Below are 18493 nucleotides of genomic sequence, written 5' to 3'. Positions count from 1 at the left end.
GCCCCTGTGCTGTGCTTCTTGGGGCGGCGGGGACGGCGGGGTCGGCATCGCGTCCTTTCTCTTCTCAGGTTTGAGTTCCGACCATTCACCCGTGTACCCTCCTGTTCATCCTTCTGTGTATCTATCTGTACAGACACTCACCTGCCAACCCACTCACCCCTCGTCCGTCCGCACGGTTATCCATCCGTTCGTCCGTCCAGCTTCCACGTATCCATCCATCCACATACCCATCTGTCATTCAGCTACCCGTCTGTCTACCCATGCATCCATCCACCCATATCTGTCCATCTACCTAGTCATGTGCTTATTAAACACGTACTTTGTTCTGGGTCCCGTTGTAGGGCTCTGTTAACCACCAAGTCCTACCCCCACCTTCCCGAGTCCTACCAGGGGTGGTGGTGGGGGAAGACAGATCAGTGCGACAGAGTCCCTCCCCATCTGATCTTACCCAGAGCCTCCACTGGAGACAAGACTGTGCCATGCCTGGGGAGAGGAAAGCACATAGCCCTGGAGTCAGAGGCCTGGGTTCGAATCCTGTCTCCAGCTCTTACTAGTTATGGTACTTAACTTCTCTGTGCCTGCATTACCTCAACTGTTAAATAGGTAATGACGTGAGCAGCATTTCCCTGTGTGTGTGTGTCTGTGTGTGTGTGCGCGCATGCACGCGCATGCTTGGAGGAGGGTGAGATTCACTGCAGTGGTGGTTGTGACATTGCCCACGTGGGGCCTTACACACTCAACATTCATTCATTAGCAAGAATTTATCACGTATTTAAAACATGCCAGGCACTGTTACAAGGTCCTGGAGATACCTCATAACAGGTACCAAAACAAAAAAATCCCATGGTGTGTGTGTGATGTTGGTAAATGCTCTGGAAAAACTAAAGCACAGTTGAGGGGTGGGAGTGGGTTTGCTATATATATGTAGATGTGTAATTTTTTTCGGGGGCACATTGCTTGCACTCGCAGCTTGTGAGATCTTAGTTCCCCAAACAGGGATTGAAAATGTGCCCTCTGTATTAGAAACACGTGGAGTCCAAAACACTGGACTACCAGGAAATTCAGCTTTTTAAAGTCCCACATATAGGTAGAAGCTGGAAAAACTATTCTGGGCAGGTTTCTCTGAACGGACTGAGATTTTAGACTCTATCCCTCCAGGAACAATTCTGGGGCCAGTCAGCTGGTGATCCCCCATCCCTGCCTGCCCTTTGCTGATTCCTGTCTCCTGGATTTTTTTTTAATACTTTTAATTTTGTATTGGGGTATTGCTGATTACAAACAGTGCTGTGATAGTTTCTGGTGAGCAGTGAAGGTAGTCAGCCATATGCGTGTATCCGTCCTCCCCCAAACTCCCGTCCCACCCAGGCTGCCACGTGACGCTGAGCAGAGTTCCCTGTGCTGTACAGGAGGACCTTGTTGGTTATCATTTTAAATATAGCAGTGTGTGCATGTCCATGCCCCACAAATTCCCTAACTGTCCCTTCCCCCGCATCCTTCCCGTCTCCTGGATTTCAGGTACATGTGCTGTCTCTCCCGGCTGGAAATCAGCCTGTAGCCCTGTCACTAGGGTGGGTTTTCCCTGAGGTCTGACGGTACCTGCTCTTTGTCAAGGTGGGGGTGGGGGCTTCCCCTCTGCAAGCCCATGTGGATCTGTGTGGTAACCCAAGGGGTTAGGGCGGTTCTCAAACCTGGGGCTCCAAGTGTCCCAGGGGCTGCTATAAGTGGTGCCGGGGTGTTGAGGGTGCTCCCTCCGGGACCAAGGCAGCCCCGGCGGTTCCTCTTCTGTCTGGTTTATAGACTGGCTTCAGTATGTGCTGTCCTTGAAGACAGGGTTTTGTGTTTGAGAGGATTGGCTTGACGTGGACCAGAGCTTAGTGTCCATCATCGGTTCACACCCCGCCCCTCCCCACCCCCCACAGGGGCTTCCCAGGTGGCGCTAGTGGTATAAAGAACTTGCCTGCCAATGCAGGTGACATAAGAGACACAAGTTCGATCCCTGGGTTGGAAAGATCCCCTGGAGGAGAAAAAGGCAACCCACACAGGTATTCTTGCCTGGGAAATCCCATGGACACAGGAATCTGGCAGGCGTCCATGGGGTTGCACAGAGTTAGACACGATTGAAGTGACTTAGCATGCAGGAACAAGGGGCTTACTACCCCACTCCTAGTGGTTCTGTGATACAATTATTCTGTTACCAGGAATAACAGAATAATTATTCTTCCCAGTAGAATGAGGCTGCCTTCCCGTCTGGTTCTGCCTTCCCAGCTGGTCCTGCCTCCACTGGAGGCCAGTGTCCCATCCCAAGCCCCTCTCGTTCAGCACGGCTCTCCCTCACTGGCTCCCTGACATGCAGAGATGCCCCCTCCTGGCACACATGCCCAGCAGGAGTTGGGGTCCCAGCCTCCATGTGGGGCCCTAGGGTTCCCAGGGGTAGGGGGCATGGAGGATGTTGAGAGCTGAGGGTGACAGCAGGCACACTGGGATGGAAGGGAGGGAGGGAGGGAGGGAGACAGTCACGACAAAAGAACTCAAAGGGGAGCTTTGTTTTAATAAAAAAGCACTTCTTATGAAAATGAAAGTTTGCACAATACAAAAGTAAAGGGAATTCCCTGGTGGTCCGGGTGGCTCGGTCTCATGCTGTCACTGCTGAGGGCACAGGTTTAATCTCTGGTCAGGGAACTAAGATCCCACAAGCCGCAAGGTATGGCCGGGGGTAGGGATGGGGTGGGGGTGGATTTAAGAAAAGTGAGTAAGTGTAGGCTTCGGGCTTCCTGAGAAAAAAACCAAACACTCAGAAGAGTTCAGTTCACAACCTTGCTGGCTACTGCCTTTCCGGCTGCTGCACACACACTGGGCTCAGGAGAAACCAGGTTAACCGACCGGCTTGGGCCACGGGCTCCCAGCAGACACAGGAATGCTATTTACCATGAGGCGCTGGGTCATGCTGCAGAAAATTCTGGTCCTCCCAGGGTTTATCCCGGGTGGGGGAGGGGTTCTCACTGGGCAGCCCCCATGCCCAGCTGCTTCTTGAGTGCCAGCAGCTGTGCCAGGCTGATGTTGTTGCCCCCACAGACAATGACCACAACAGAGGACAGGGGGGTGCAGAGTTTCCCCTCTCCTTGCAGCTTCTGAATCACGTTGCTGTAGACGGCAGCCAGGGCAGCCCCACAGGCGGGCTCCACCAGGATCTTCTCGTCATCTGCCAGAGGAAGGGGATGGTGGGGGTGGAGCCAGGAAACCTCCGGGCCACTGGTGAAGCCATCAGCTGTCAGCCCGGGCCACAGACTGACTGGTCCTGGGCCACCCCACCCCCAACCCCCATCATTACCCTCCATTGACCTTCTAGGGCCTGAGTCAGGGCTGAATTTCAACATCAGCGCTAACACTGCTATGCTTCTAATTTCCTGAGCACCGTGTTAACGTCATCTGAGCAAGAGTGCCAGCACTGATTGGCCAAACTCCCAGTACAGGAGAATTAAGTGGCAGCCTAAGTGAGTGTGTGTGTGTGTGTGTGTGTGTGTGTGTGTGTGTGTGTGTGTGATCCCTGTTCCAGGATGAACCCCGTAAAAGTCCAACTTAGGGACTTCCCTGGTGGTCCAGTTAAGACTGTGCTTTCATTGCAGGCGGTGCAGCTTTGATCCCTGGTTGGGCAACTGAGATCACACGTTGTTGCTGTTGTTGTTTAGTTGCTAAAATGTCTCTGACTGACTGTCTGCAACCTGATGGACTGTAGCCCTCCAGGCTCCTCTGCCCATGGGATTCTCCAGGCAAGAATACTGGAGTGGGTAGCCATTCCCTTCTCCAGGGGATCTTCCCGACCCAAGGACCGAACCCGAGTCTCCCACATCGCCTGTACTGGCAGGTGGAGTCTTTACCACTGAGCCACCTGGGAAGCCCATGCTATGTGGCAAAAATAAAAAAGCTTATCTGGAAGAGAAAAGGGAGAATCAACAGGATATTTTAAAAAGAGTCCAACCTAGTCACAGACTCACCTCTGAATCCAATCCTGAGGCCCATAATTTCCTTTTTCACCCTGACTACATTGCTCAGAACCAACATTTTACATACTCAGTTATTTTCCCCTGCTTTTACATTATCTGACTTTTATCATTTGTCCCCTTGGTCTTTCTGTTTTAAACCCCTGGACTGCAGGAACTTTCGTTAGTGGGAAGTTCCACAGAGGGACGGGAGACGAAATTGCAAATGACATCCCTTGGCATGCCAAGCAGACAGCCACATAGTCCTTAGCCCCGACAGCCCTGGGTCTCAAAAGGCCTTAGCGCATACATACCCACAAACTTCTCAAGAGCGGCCACAGCTTCCTGGTCTGAGATAACTTCAGAGAAAATGGGGTGTTCCCGATAAACCTTCATAGCCTGCGCTGTCACGGTGGTCACGCCCAGGGCTTTGGCAACACTGGCAGGGACAAAGATGGAGAAAAGGGGAAAGAGGAGAGAGGAGGGAGGCAGACCATGTGATTACCTTCTGGCCAATAAGAGGTAAGTGGAAATAGCCGTGTCTTTAAAGGAAACGAGTTGGCTTCTGCCCTGACTTCTTCCTGCCAGATGGAGTGTGGGTGTGATAGCCAACACCTAAGCAGCTATCTTGGGCCATAAGTCTATGCGATGAGGATGATGGGGAACAAAATCAAGGGTCCTGGGCCCCTGGCTTCATGGAGCTAGACTTTCTTATATGAGAGGAAATAAAGTTCAATTTTGTTTAAGCCACTGTTATTTTGGACTCCTGTATAATGTGGCTAAACCTAATATTAGTCAAACACCATCTGGGAAAGGTTTGGGGCTGGGATATGAACCCCTTGGGAGCAGGTGCTGTGTTAATTCACCACTGTCGCTCCAGAATTGACCAGTGCCTTGCACATATTAGGGGCTCAATAAATGGTTGGTAAATTAATGAGGTATGTTAAACCCTACCACAGAGGAACCCTATAAAGGATTAATGTTAGCCTTTTCATGCGAGGAAGTGTGATATTCATGGTACAGAGTCACACAGACTTGAGTTCATATCACTCACTGGTTACGTGACTCTTAAGTAACCAAAGCCTCAGTTTCCTCACCTGCAAAATGGGGCTGGCATGGGGATCTACCTCGCCACCAGCACTGAGGGGGGAGCTTCCCACAACACTCACTGAACATAACAACAGCCTCCCTGGCTGCTTACCTGGTAATGCGGGGCAGGGTGACGAGCTTGCCGGCCTTGGTGGAAGCGTGGAAGCTCTCGGCTCCAATGGTCTCCATGGTGACGATGGGCACGTCCCTCCAGCCCACCTCTGCCAGCCCCTGAACCACTCCGCACAAGAGGCCTCCGCCCCCTACTGCCAGCACGATGGCCCCTGGCTTTTCGGTCATCGTCTTCTTCAGCTCCTTCACGATGGAAGCATGGCCTTCCCTGGAGGACGTGGGTGGGGAAGGGGGGCGCAGGTCAGGGCTGGGCTGCCTGGAGACACCAGGCAGGGGTCCTGAAGATGCCGCTTACCCTCTGTTTGCCCTCATCCCAGGCAGCTGATGGGCCTTGAAGCTGGTCCCCTCAAACCTGACTCCACCCTATTTCCAGCTGCCATCACCTGCATCTCCGCCTGTCTTCCTGTGGCATCTGGAGCACTGTGAATGTGGCAGCCGGCAGTGCCAGGACGTGAAACCCCCAGGAGCAGCCCTCAATCCATTACAGGAATTAAGAATTAACGGGAATCGATGTATAGACACTTCTTGCCCAACATCCTCTCCCGCTGGTTTGATAGCCCTGGTCACAGTCCATGCTGGCTCCCAGAACCCCAGAGGAATTAAGCTCCAGCTGCCTACAGTGGTTACCAGTCCATCAGCACCCTTCCTTCCTCATCTCACTTCCCCAGTCCTCGAATAAGTCACTTCCCAAGTCAGGTGTGGGCACCAGTGGCCGTGCCTGTGTGTGTGCTTCCGTGTGATGTGCACACACGTGAGCGCTGCTGTGCGTGATGGTGTGTACTGGGGCAGCTGTCCACTCAGTGATGTAGAGGCATGGTAACTACCCATCCCGGTTGACTGGGGCCTCCACATACCAGATGAGGGGGTCGTCAAAGGGAGGGACGTAGACCCAGCCTGAGTTGTTTTTCTCCAGGTCCTTGGCCACCCTGATGGCCTCATCCAATGTCTGCAAGATCACAGAGAAAGCGAGAGGGATGAGGGGTCGGGGGACTTGGCCCTGTGCCCTGGTGCCCTCTGTGGCCCCGGCTCCAGGTTGGTACTCACCTCACCCACCACTTTGACCGTGGCGCCCTCACTCTTGAGCCGCTGGATGGTGAGGGCAGGCGTGGTGCTGGGCACGACAATCGTGGCGGGGATGCCCAGCTTCCTGGCAGCATAGGCGGCTGCCATGCCTGCATTGCCCGCTGCCAGGGGTGGAGGGAAGGCAGTGTTAGTGGGGTTGAACCCTTCCTGGGTGAGGGCTGGCCACCCCTTGGTATTCTAAACTGGGACTTCTGCAGATGTTTGCTACGGCTCATTGCTGGGGAAACCAGGGCTCAAAGAGGTGGAGAACATGAACCCAGGACACAAGGCAGAGGACAGGAGGAGGCGTGCAGGCCACTTACCTGAGGAGCAGACGAAATGTTCACAGCCTCGCTCAGCCCACTGTGGAGACAGAGAAGGGAGAGGATCAGGCCTGACATCTTTTCTCCCCAAAGAGACTAACTGGTTCAGGGAAAGATGAAGGAGAGGAAGGCCACTGATGGCTCTGGCATCAGTCCACGAGGGGACCCTCTGGACCGACGCCCCTTAACCAGAGGAGGTGCCAATGGAGGCTGCCTGTGGGGAGTCAGCAGGGCCCAGCCTGGAACTCCTAGGATGTCACATGGCAGTGGCCCTGCCCTGTCCACAAAGGGGATCTGCCTGGATGAGGCTGTACCGTTTTGCAGAGGTGTCCAATGCCCCGGATCTTGAAGGAGCCGGAGGGCTGGGCGCTGTCTAGCTTGAGATAGACCGTGGTGCCAGCCACTTTAGACAGGATCACGCTGTCACGTACAGGCGTCTCCATGTGCAAGGGTCTTCCTGACATCATTGCTGGGAGAAAGGAAGGAAACCCAGAGGGTGAGGGGAGTTGGCCCTGGTGCCAGCTGCTGCCACTCAGTAGGCAGTGGGGCTGGGAGGGACTCTGTCCCTAACTTCCTAGGAAGCCGAAGACAAGCCCCAGATTATAGCATCCTGGAGACCTGAGTTCAAATCTCAACTCGGCCAACAACTTGACATCGGACAAGCAATCTCCCTTTGGCCTCAGCTGCCTCATCTGTAAAATGGGCAGAGGTCATCTCTCCCCCTACCCCTGCCCACCTCTGGCCCACCCCAACACACACATACATTATGCTGGGAAGCTGTTACCATCAGAAATAACATCCAGGGAATTCCCTGGAGCCCCACTGGTTAGCACTCTGCACTCTCACTGTTGAGGGCCTGGGTTAGATCCCTGGTTGAGGAACTAAGATCTCATAAGCCGAGAGGCATGGTCAAAAAAAGAAAAAGAAATAACATCTAGACCTTGCAGCTTTTGAAGACTATGAGGTAGAAATAGACTTGTGGGTGTTGACTCAGAATGAGTGGCAAGATTATGGCTAAAACGGGCAGGATATCGGTCTTGTTTGTGCAAAAACCGCAGGGATACATGTGCACACCCGCAATCCATGTGTACAAGACATCTCAGAAAACACACAAGAAACCCATCAGGGTAGGGGGCCCCTGGGGACGACTGGCACACAGCACCTGCTTCTGTACCATTTCAATATTTTGCTGTGTGCATGTTTATTACATATTTAAATTACACATCTTTAAAAACTAATCTCTGAGAGTGAAGTAAGTCAGAAAGAGAAAAAGGAATATCATATATCAATGCATATATATGGAATCTAGAAAAATGGTACTGATGAACCAATTTGCAGGGCAGGAATAGAGACTCAGACGCAGAGAGCGGACTTGTGGACACAGCAGGGGAAGGAGAGGGTGGGACGAATTGAGAAAGTAGCGTGGACATATATACTCTACCATGTGCAAAATAGACAGCTAGTGGGAAGCTGCTGTGTAACACAGGGAGCTCAGCCCTGTGCTCTGTGATGACTTGCGGGGTGGGGTGGGATGAGGTAGGGGGATGGGAGGGAGGTTCAAGAGCGGGGGGATATATGTATACATATAGCTGACTCAGGTTGTTGTAAGGTAGAAACCAACACAACATTGTAAAGCAACTATATTCCAGTAAAAACTTAATAAAAACAACTAACCTTTGGAAAGCCCTGTACCCATTAGGGAAAGCTTTTTATTGTGATTTTTTTGGTAATAACTATTATATTATTTAATAATCACTTATAAAGTGATTACCAGGACTTCCCTGGTGTTGCAGTGGTTAAGAATCTGTCTTGCAATGCAAGAGGATATGGGTTCGATCCTAGGTTGGGGAACTAAGATCCCACATACCGCAGGGCTGATAAGCCAGCACCAGAGAAGATCCTGCGTGACACAGAGATGCTGCGTGCCACAAGTAAGACTTGAGGCAGCCACACAAGGAAATAAATAAAGTGATTACCATATGCCAGGCATCTTCTTAAGCTTTACAGATATTAACTCACTTAATCCTTCTACCAACCCTAGGAAATGCCCAGGATAATTGCCTAATGTTATTGTCCAGTTCTCCTGTTGAGGAAACAGGTTCTGATTGCGTTTTCCAGATTGATCACTGAGCAGTTCCTACCCCCCACACACCGCTTATGATGCAACACTGAGGCTTTTCTAGGTGGGAGGTGGGGTCAGGTCTACACTTCCTTCCCTTGAACCCTGAGTTGGGGGGGCATGGGGGAAAGGGCTGTGACTGCAGGGAAAAGGACACTATGTGACTCCCTCCAAGCAGTGATGCGGTGGTGAATGTTTCATGATAGCCTCATCAAAGGGAAGGTAACCTTGACTTCTAGTGTCTGCACGTCTGTGACATTTCAAGCTACTAACAGGATGTCACTGAACAGGGAGTCGGGAAGAGATGGACACTGTCCACTACTAGGAGCCTGGTGTCATCTGGCTGTAGCCCAGCATGGTTCTCAAGGCCGGGTCATATAAGGTGACTGAGCTGCCAGGCAACTGGGAAGCTCCCTGCATGAACCCAGACGCCAAGATGGGAGCAAGCCCGGGTGGCATGCCGGGGGCTGCAGGGAGGTGCCCCGCCTAACATGTCTAGCTGATATCCTAGCTGATGGGCAGACATGGCGCCTGACTTAGGGAAGACACTAGCCCAGCTACTGTTATCACACAGCAGCCCCCAGAGAGAGCCAAGCGAGGACTGCCTGGCTGAGTCCAATCGAGCCCGAGCGTCATGACAGAAAGAATTCACCTAGCATGGGCTTGATCCCTGCTCTGGGAAGATTCCACGTGCCGAGGCTCAACTAAGCCCCTTTGCCACAGCTACTGAGCCCGAGCACCGCAGCTACTGAGGCCTGCCTGCCCTAGTCTGTGCTCTGCAACAAGAGAAGCCACCGCAGGGAGAAGCCCGCGCCCGGTGGCTAGAGACTGGCCCCCATTCACGCAACCCGAGAAACAGTCTGAGTGCAGCAAGGAAGACCTAGTGTAGCCAAAACCAAAGAAACTAATTAACAATTTAAAAGAAAGAAACTGCAGTATTGGCTTGTCCAAGGTCACACAGCGAGTGGCTAGGGGAGAAGGGATTTTTTTTTTTTTTTATGGCCATGCATGGCTTGTGTGATTTTAGCTCCCCAACCAGGGATTGAACCCGTGCCCTCAGCAGTGAGAGCACGGAGTCCTAACCACTAAATTGCCATGTAATTGCCATTACAAAGAGAAGAGGTAAGATTTGAACCAGGCAGCCTAGGCCCCAGTTGGGGGGCGGGGGTTGTCTGTCTGCATGGATTCTGGATGACTGAGAACCTGAGACTCTGCATGCCACTACTAGCTAGAGTCCCCAGGAGATCCCACATCACGCAAAGATCCTGTGTGCTGCAACTGAGACCCGACCAGCCAAATAAATAAATAAATAATAACTTTTATTAGGACTGGGATTGTGGTTAAGACTCCCTGCTTCCAATTGCAGAGGCGAGTGGCGGGGGGTGTGGGTGGGGAGGTGAGTGGAGTGGGACTGGTTGGGGAATTAAGATCCCACATACTTTAAAAAAAATTAACTACTATTACACATAAATTAAATACTCACAACCACCTTAAGAGGGAGATTCTGTTATTATTACCTCCACTGGACAGATGAGGAAACCGAGGCACAGACCTGTCAGTGAACCCAGCCAGTCTGGCTTCAGAGCATGGGTTTTTGCGCTCAGCTGACTCTTCCTCCCTCTCTTGCCCAGGGAAAACCCAAGGTGGACGCAGACACTCCAGTTCTGGGGATGGAGGTGTGGATGGATAGGGCGGCTTACCAGAGAAAGGTGAGGAGCTGCCGTCTGAGCGTCAGGCAAAGGAGGAATAGACTGGAGATGTTCTAGACGGTCCACAGACAGGAAATGTAGGAGGCTTAGCGCGTCTTCAGAATGGTCCCAGGTGTTAAGGGTCTGGGCTTTATTCCCCCCTGGAGCATCTGAGCAGCCAATGGGACACGAGGACCGGCCACACCCCTGCCAGGCCCCGCCTCTTGGCCCTAGGCTTCCTGGAAGGGAACGCCCCTCTCTCTAGCTGGGTCTTTCTCCCAGTCCCGCTAGCCTCGCCCCTTCTCCACCCTCAGCTTCGTTTCAGGACAAATACCTACATCACCACAGCTTTTAGGAAGCTGCCAGAGAAGGGTGTGAAATAATGCACTTATCTTCGCTAGCACTTGCTTGGCGCTCACTCAGTGGGCAAGAATCAAACCGGGGAGGAAGTGTATGCTATTATCATCCCCATCTTACAGAAAAGGAAACTGAGGCATACAGGAAGAGGGATGAGCTAGCGCTGGAACGCAGCAGGGTGACCCCCAAATCTGCAATCTGAACACAGGTTTTAACTTTTATTTATTTATTGACTTTAGAAACTCAAACATTTGTTTGTGCTGAAAAGTGAAAGAAAAATGATGAATAGTCACCCATATGGTGCAACAGGGCTGGTTCTTAACCATAGAGAGAAACACAAAAGGACTTTTTTCACCTGGTTTTAGTTTCAATTTCATAACAGCTTACCAGAACTTATTTCCCCATACACGCTTGACTAATATTCTCTACCTTTCAATGACATTAAACTGTATCATGCCCAGGTCACGGGTTAAGAATGGAACTATCAGGTCCATGTACATGTCTTTTAAAATCTTTTGGCTGCCCGGCAGGGCACATGTGATCTCAGTTTCTCGACCAGATAAGGAACCCATGCCCCCTGATTTGGCAGCGCGGGGCCTTAACCCCTGGACCATCAGGGAAGTACCGTGTCAGCATATTTTCAAGCATTAAAAAGAGAACTCAGAAAAATCCCAAGTGTCGTAAGTACTGGGGATATAAAATCTCAAAGTGAAATTCACCAGAAAGAGGGACATGACAAGTCACCGGTATTACTTAATCACAAAGGCTGAACACAGTTTTTTAAAATTGCCATCCCCTGTTATCCTTTCTAACTCCTTTGTCCTAAAGGAGCAATGTAGGTAAGACCTAGAGAGGAGAGTGGAAAAGTTGGCTTAAAGCTCAACATTCAGAAAACGAAGATTATGGCATCTGGTCCCATCACTTCATGGGAAATAGATGGAGAAACAGTAGAAACAGTGTCAGACTTTATTTTTTTGGGTTCCAAAATCACTGCAGATGGTGACTTCAGCCATGAAATTAAAAGACGCTTACTCCTTGGAAGGAAAGTTATGACCAACCTAGATAGTATATTCAAAAGCAGAGACATTACTTTGCCGACTAAGGTCTGTCTAGTCAAGGCTATGGTTTTTCCTGTGGTCATGTATAGATGTGAGAGTTGGACTGTGAAGAAGGCTGAGCGCTGAAGAATTGATGCTTTTGAACTGTGGTATTGGAGAAGACTCTTGAGAGTCCCTTGGACTGCAAGGAGATCCAACCAGTCCGTTCTGAAGGAGATCAACCCTGGGATTTCTTTGGAAGGAATGATGCTAAAGCTGAAGCTCCAGTACTTTGGCCACCTCATGCGAAGAGTTGACTCATTGGAAAAGACTGTGATGCTGGGAGGGATTGAGGGCAGGAGGAGAAGGGGACGACCGAGGATGAGATGGCTGGATGGCATCACGGACTTGACGGACATGAGTCTGAGTGAACTCCGGGAGATGGTGATGGACAGGGAGGCCTGGCGTGCTACAATTCATGGGGTCGCAAAGAGTCGGACACGACTGAGTGACTGAACTGAACGGAACGGAACTGAGAAGGGTCAGGGTTGCTGGCTCTGCCCTTTACTAGATGTGTGGCCCTAGGCGAGTCATGTTGTGTCCTGGGGACTCTGTTCATCTGTAAAATGGGGATATATTAGTATCACCCTTCTAAGATTAGATGACACGTTAATATATTTATGTAACTGGCCTGGTGTCCGGGGACTGTTCAGTAAGTGCTGGCAGCCATCACTACCCTCATTACCATCATCTTCATCACAGAAGTGGAAGATTTTGCCTCCTTGCCCCGTGCCAAGCCTGGGTCTGTCTCTGGCTGTGTGCAGGGGTCTGTATGTGGTGTGCATGTGTGAACACCACACCCATATGCATCCGGTCGGCTTTCTTCCTGGCCCCTTCAGCAAAAGTTTCCTGTCCCACTAACCAGGACAAGAATATGGATGATATAGAAGGCAGGGTGCTGTGCTTAGTCACTCAATGGTGTCCAACTCTTTGCGACCCCATGGATTGCAGCCCGCCAGGCTCCTCTGTCCATGGGGATTTGCCAGGCAAGAATACTGGAGTGGGTTGCCATGCCCTCCTTCAGGGTATCTTCCCAACCCAGGGATTGAATCCAGATCTCACGCATTGCAGGTGGATTCTTTACTGTCTGAGCCACCAGAGAAGCCCAAGAATACCTCAGTGGGTAGCCTATCCCTTCTCCAAGGGATCTTCTTGACCCAGGAATCAAACCAGGGTCTCCTGCATTACAGGAGGATTCTTTACCAGCTTAGCTATCAGGGAAGCCCATAGGAGGCAGAGAAAATACAAATAGCCTACACATTTGTCTCCATGGGACAGGCTGTCCCCTCTTGCGGGCCCCCTCTGACCTTCCACAGGTACTTCCAAGCCCCCTCCCTAGTGGAATATCCTCGGGTGTGTGCTGGAGATCCAGGTTGGTGGAGCTGAAGGGAGTGGGCATCAGGAAGCTCACGTGTAGCCCTCCTCCCCCGAGTGTACACAGCTGGTGCTTATCTCACCTGAGCATCTGCTTGTGCCTGATTCCATGTCAAGTGTTTCCTATGTGATGTGGGGCTTCACTTACCCCCGAGACAACCAGGTGAGTGGGCACTTTGAGTCCCATGTCACAGGTGAAGAAACAGGCTCAGAGATGAAATAAAATTGCCCAAGATCGCCCAGGAGGCAAGGATGTAATGTGTCGACTGAAATAAAAATGCACGAGGTGAGACCTGCGAGTTTCAGTTTTATTTTGGAACTTACTGAGCACAATAGCCGGGCAGATACACTCCCAGAAAGCTCAGAGGAGCTGCTCCAAACAGGGTGGGGAGGTCAGTATATATATATATAGTTTGGTGAAAGGGGTATACCTCTCGGTAGAAGGTTGCTGCTTGGAACAGAATTCTCCATTAATGAGTTTAGTGTCTTTCTAGATATGAGAAGATACAAGAAATCGGGTTCCTAAAAACTTCTCCTAGAAATATCCAACTGTCCTAAGACCTGTTCTGCTCGTTTTCCCAGAGCTCAGAGGGCCTTATTCCTGATCGCAGCCCTGACTTTCTTTTGGGCAGGGTGTGTCAAAAGTCAGCGATTGCCGTGGCTAGCAACTTCATCGGAGAAGGCAATGGTACCCCACTCCAGTACTCTTGCCTGGAAAATCCCATGGATGGAGGAGCCTGGTGGGCTGTAGTCCATGGGGTCGCTAAGAGTCAGACACGACTGAGCGACTTCACTTTCACTTTTCACTTTCATGCATTGGAAAAGGAAATGGCAACCCACTCCAGTGTTCTTGCCTGGAGAATCCCAGGGACGGGGGAGCCTGGTGGGCTGCCATCTACGAGGTCGCACAGAGTCGGACACAACTGAAGTGACTTAGCAGCAGCAGCAGCAGCAGCAACTTTATTCTTGGAGAATCAGGAGACAAGTGACATTTTTTAGTTGTCAAAGGCAAATTTAGGAATTCTGAGTCCTTTATGGACACAAAGCTGACGGGGTGAGAGGGAATGGGTTGGAGATGGGGGTTGGGAGCACATCTGGCTGCAATCAGATATCTAGTATTTAGGCTTTTGAGGCTACCTTTGTACAAGGAAAGCTTCCCAAGTGGCTCAGTGGTAAAGAATCCACCTGCTAAAGCCGGTGACACTGATTCAATCCTTGGGTCTGGAAGATGCCCTGGAGAAGGAAATGGCAACCACTCCAGTATTCTGGCAATCCCATGGATAGAGGAGCCTGGAGGGCCACAGTCCATCAGGTCAAAAAAAGTTGGACATGACTGAGCAACCAATAGTTCCTCCATTTGACAGATGGGCAGACTGAGGCCCAGCTATATCTAGTGTAGGAAGGTAAGGGCAGAGCTGGTGGTCCCAGGAGGAGGGAAGAGAGTCTGGCTGTGAACCTTAGGCAAGTTGCCTCTCTCACCTCTGCCTGTTGGCTCTGTTACATCACATCCAGGTCAGTGTGTCCTTGGTTGTGGGAGGTAGGGATGCCAACAATTGTTTTCACAGTCCCAGGGGAGGAACAGACAGCTCTCACTTCTGTTTACCTTCCCTGGTAGTGTGCAGCCAAGCCCTAGCATCTCCTGACTAGTTAAGGTCTCTGGCTCCTGAGTCCATCAGACCTGGAGTGAAACTGACACCCAGCTCTGTGACCTTGGGGTGGTCATGTGACTTCCCCTAAGTCTGTTTCCTACTAGGAATTGCAAGATGATGCCTACTAGGAATTGCAAGACAGAGATAGTGACAGCCCAGTGCCAGGCATGGGGTAAGAGCTCAATGAATAGTAGCTGCTCTTACGATCATCTTTGGTAGTGTTGTTATTACCTAGGACTTCCCCACCTCTCTGGTCCCCTTTTCCTGAGGCCTTCCTGTAAGCCTGGCTCCTCATTCATGTTTATTCCCCATCACGTCTGGGTTGGAGCCTCTTTGAGATTCTGGCAGCCCCTGGGACTCTTCCCAGAAGACCATCCCGAGGGCAGGCCTGTACTAACTAGTCACCTTGGATTTGTCATTCTCCCCTCCATTCACTCAACATCCAATAGTGCACAGGACAGCATACGCCCCAACAAAGAGTCATCAGGTCCCAAACGCCAGTAGTGCAGAAGCTGAACAATTCTGCTTCGGAGTAGTAGAGAATGCGACCGTGTGCTCCCTTGTTCCATCTTCTTTACTTTTATTAACAAGACCAAGTGATCTCGTGTGGGTGAAATGGATGCGCTCTGTATTTACTCAATCAGTCGTGTCCAACGCTTTGCAGCCCCGTGGACTCTAACCTACCAGGCTCCTCTGTCTGTGGAGATTCTCCAGGCAAGAGTACTAGAGTGGGTTGCCATGCCCTCCTCCAGGGAATCTTCCCAACCCAGGAATCGAACCCAGGTCTCCTGCATTGCTGCCAGCTTCTTTACCTTCTGAACCACCAGGGAAGCTGGACTTTATCTAAGAAGCTGTTGTTCTGGGAATTCCTGGAGGTCCGATGGTTAGGACTCCGTGCTTCTAGGGTTTGATTCCTGGTCAGGGAACTAAGATCCCACAAGCCACTTGGGTCAGCCTTAAAAAACACCAAAACACAAAACCCAAACAAAAAAAAAACCAAAATATCTGTTGTTCTATGTCTAGCTGCTACTCAGTCAACTCCCAGAGAAGGTAAAGTATTTTCTTGATGAGATTAATACAATCTAATCACACTTCACTTGTTTTGGGTTTAATCCATTTAACCTCTGTGGCACTGGCTGTAGGACTTGGCAGCCAGCCCTCTTTATTTTCTTTCAACTGGCTTCAATCCATCATTTGATTTGACCCAGACCTTTTGGAACCCTCCTTGAGCCATTTGATGGCCCTGCATGTGGTGATGCTGTCCTGGGTTTGCGTCATCCCCAAACAGGACAAACAGTCCCTTGGTGGGCCCTATGGCTCAAACTGGCCACACTGCCCCTCCCGCCTTGGGGTTATCATTACCCACCCATCAACATATAAGGAGTTGACTAGGACCAAATGGCCTGTGACAGATTTTGTCCAAAGTTCACCAAAAAAACCAAGATATTTGCAGCGAGTTTCAGCCTCAAAACACAAGCCCAGTGTGCAACAGGTGATTTCCTTAATTTCCTCTAAATCAGCTTAATTTTTATTTCAAGCAGATAAATCGCTGGATGCAATGAGGGGTTTTCCTTCTCCACCCGCCCCTGCCCAGTGATGGCAGTGACATTCCAGGACTGAGATGGGGTGGAGAGGCTGCCTGGGCCTCCCTTGGTCTATACCCTGCCCCCTGCCCGACTCCAGCTTGTAGGGGGCGCCCTTCCTCATTTCCAGTCAGTCACACGGCTCCTTGTCTCATTGTCTAGGGGTCACAGGCAAACACTTCAGAGAACTGTTCAGGAGTGAAGGTGTCTTCACTTCCTTCTCTGTTTTGAAAGAAAGTGTTAGTCAGTCAGTTGTGCCTGACTCTTTGTGACCCCCTGGACTATAGCCCCCCAGGCTCCTCTGTCCATGAGGATTCACCAGGCAAGAATACTGGAGGAGGTTGCCATGCCCTGCTCCAGGGGATCTTCCCAACCCAGGGATCGAACCCAGGTCTCCGGCATTGCAGGCAGATTCTTTACTGTCTGAGCCACCAGGGAAACTCTCTGCTGGGGCAGTATTGATATCATGAGAATTAGCAAATGCTACAAGTAGGATCCTTTTTCTCTTTCCTTCCCTCTTTTTTTCTTTTTATTTTCTCTTTTTCTGTTTCTCTCTGATCTATCTCTTTGTCTCTTACTGTCTCTCTGCCTCTCTTTCTGTCTCTCTCACTCTCTGTCTCTGTCACTCTCTGTCTCTCACTGTCTGTCTCTCTTCTTCCCAGGGGAGTGAAGCAAGGGGGAAGCAGTGAAAAGACAATATTCTTAAAATATCATATCGCCATCATGGGACTTCCCCCGTAGTGCAGCATTTGAGACTCCGCACTCCCAATGCAAGGGGCATGGGTTTGATCCCTGGTCAGGAAATAAGCAATGGCACCCCACTCCAGTACTCATGGCTGGAGAATCCCAGGGGTGGTGGAGCCTGGTGGGCTGCAGTCCACAGAGGTCACTAAGAGTCAGACACAACTGAGCGACTTCACTTTCACTTTTCACTTTCATGCATTGGAGAAGGAAATGGCAACCTGCTCCAGTGTTCTTGCCTGGAGAATCCCAGGGACGGGGGAGCCTGGTGGGCTGCCATCTATGGGGTCACACAGAGTCGGACACGACTGAAGCGATTTAGCAGTAGCAGCAGCAGGAAATTAGATCCCACATGCCGCAACCAAGACCGTGCAGCCAAATAAATACTTTAAAAAGTTAATATTGTAATAAAGACTGTTTTCAAACACACAAAAAAGCATGTAGAGTTGTACCACCGCCTTTTGCTGTTCAGTCGCCAAGTCGTGTCCGACTCTTCATGACCCCATGGACTGCAGCACGCCAGGCTTCCCTGTCTCTCCCTCACTGTAATCACCCCCTAGAGTTTCTGATTACTTAATATATTGTACACTATTTAATACATCACACCCTAAAAGCAGTCTATCCATTTATCTTTATTTAAAAAAATCTGAACATAGGGTCAGAACAGTTGTCCATTTTCCTCTGGGCCTCATTTTTGCCATCCACAGTAAGGATGGGTTAGATGCCCCCTGCAGATGCTTCTGGGAGAAGGCAATGGAACCCCATTCCAGTACTCTTGCCTGGAGAATCCCATGGATGGAGGAGCCTGGTGGGCTGCAGTCCATGGGTTTGCTAAGAGTCGGACCCAACTGAGTGACTTCACTTTCACTTTTCACTTTCATGCGTTGGAGAAGGAAATGGCAACCCACTCCCGTGTTCTTGCCTGGAGAATCCCATGGATAGAGGTGCCTGGTGGGCTGCCGTCTATGGGGTTGCACAGAGTTGTACATGACTGAAGCGACTTAGCAGCCGCAACAGCAGCAGCAGATACTTCCAGGTCAGATATCATGGCTGTGAATGTGTATGTCTCTTGGGACAAGAGCATCCATGTTGGATGTAGTATCTCTCAATGATTGGTCCCGTGGGCTATTTGCTGGGCAACAGGGGGCAAGTCACTGAACCTTATCCTGTGCCTCAGTTTCTCCCTTAATAACTGACTCCTTTTCAGGGGCAAGAGGAGAGAGGAAGAGTTCCTCTGCCCAAAGGTTCCCAGGGCAGGCAAACTCAAATAACTCCAGGGACCAAGTAGGAGCCTGCTGGGTG

At 50.8% G+C, this 18493-nt stretch overlaps 1 protein-coding gene across 1 annotated transcript; it reads right to left on the bottom strand.

Annotated features, from left to right (window-relative positions):
• Nucleotides 1-2528: 2528 nt before the first annotated feature.
• SDS (serine dehydratase) lies at nucleotides 2529-11430 on the bottom strand. The gene is made up of 8 exons (XM_069558055.1): nucleotides 10403-11430; nucleotides 6898-7052; nucleotides 6584-6623; nucleotides 6243-6382; nucleotides 6053-6144; nucleotides 5179-5406; nucleotides 4292-4416; nucleotides 2529-3199 (listed from the first exon to the last, which is right to left on the bottom strand). Exons 2-8 carry the CDS (start codon nucleotides 7048-7050, stop codon nucleotides 2997-2999), a joined length of 981 nt encoding a protein of 326 aa, XP_069414156.1. The 5' UTR covers nucleotides 7051-7052; nucleotides 10403-11430; the 3' UTR covers nucleotides 2529-2996.
• Between the last annotated feature and the right edge of the window lie 7063 nt (nucleotides 11431-18493).

This window comes from Ovis canadensis, chromosome 17 (genome assembly GCF_042477335.2).
Source record: "Ovis canadensis isolate MfBH-ARS-UI-01 breed Bighorn chromosome 17, ARS-UI_OviCan_v2, whole genome shotgun sequence".
NCBI classification, from domain to species: Eukaryota; Metazoa; Chordata; class Mammalia; order Artiodactyla; family Bovidae; genus Ovis; species Ovis canadensis.
The sequence above is the reverse complement of the archived record's forward strand: the minus strand, read 5'-3'. Positions and strand labels throughout refer to the sequence as shown.

Coding starts and splice junctions, on each gene's coding strand:
- SDS (XM_069558055.1), bottom strand. CDS start 7,050: ATGATGTCAGGAAGACCCTTGCACATGGAGACGCCTGTACGTGACAGC. Junction 6,383..6,583: donor ACATTTCGTCTGCTCCTCAG/GTAAGTGGCCTG, acceptor CACCCCTGGCAG/CGGGCAATGCAGGCATGGCA. Junction 3,200..4,291: donor CGCTCTTGAGAAGTTTGTGG/GTATGTATGCGC, acceptor TTCCTCTGGCAG/ATGACGAGAAGATCCTGGTG.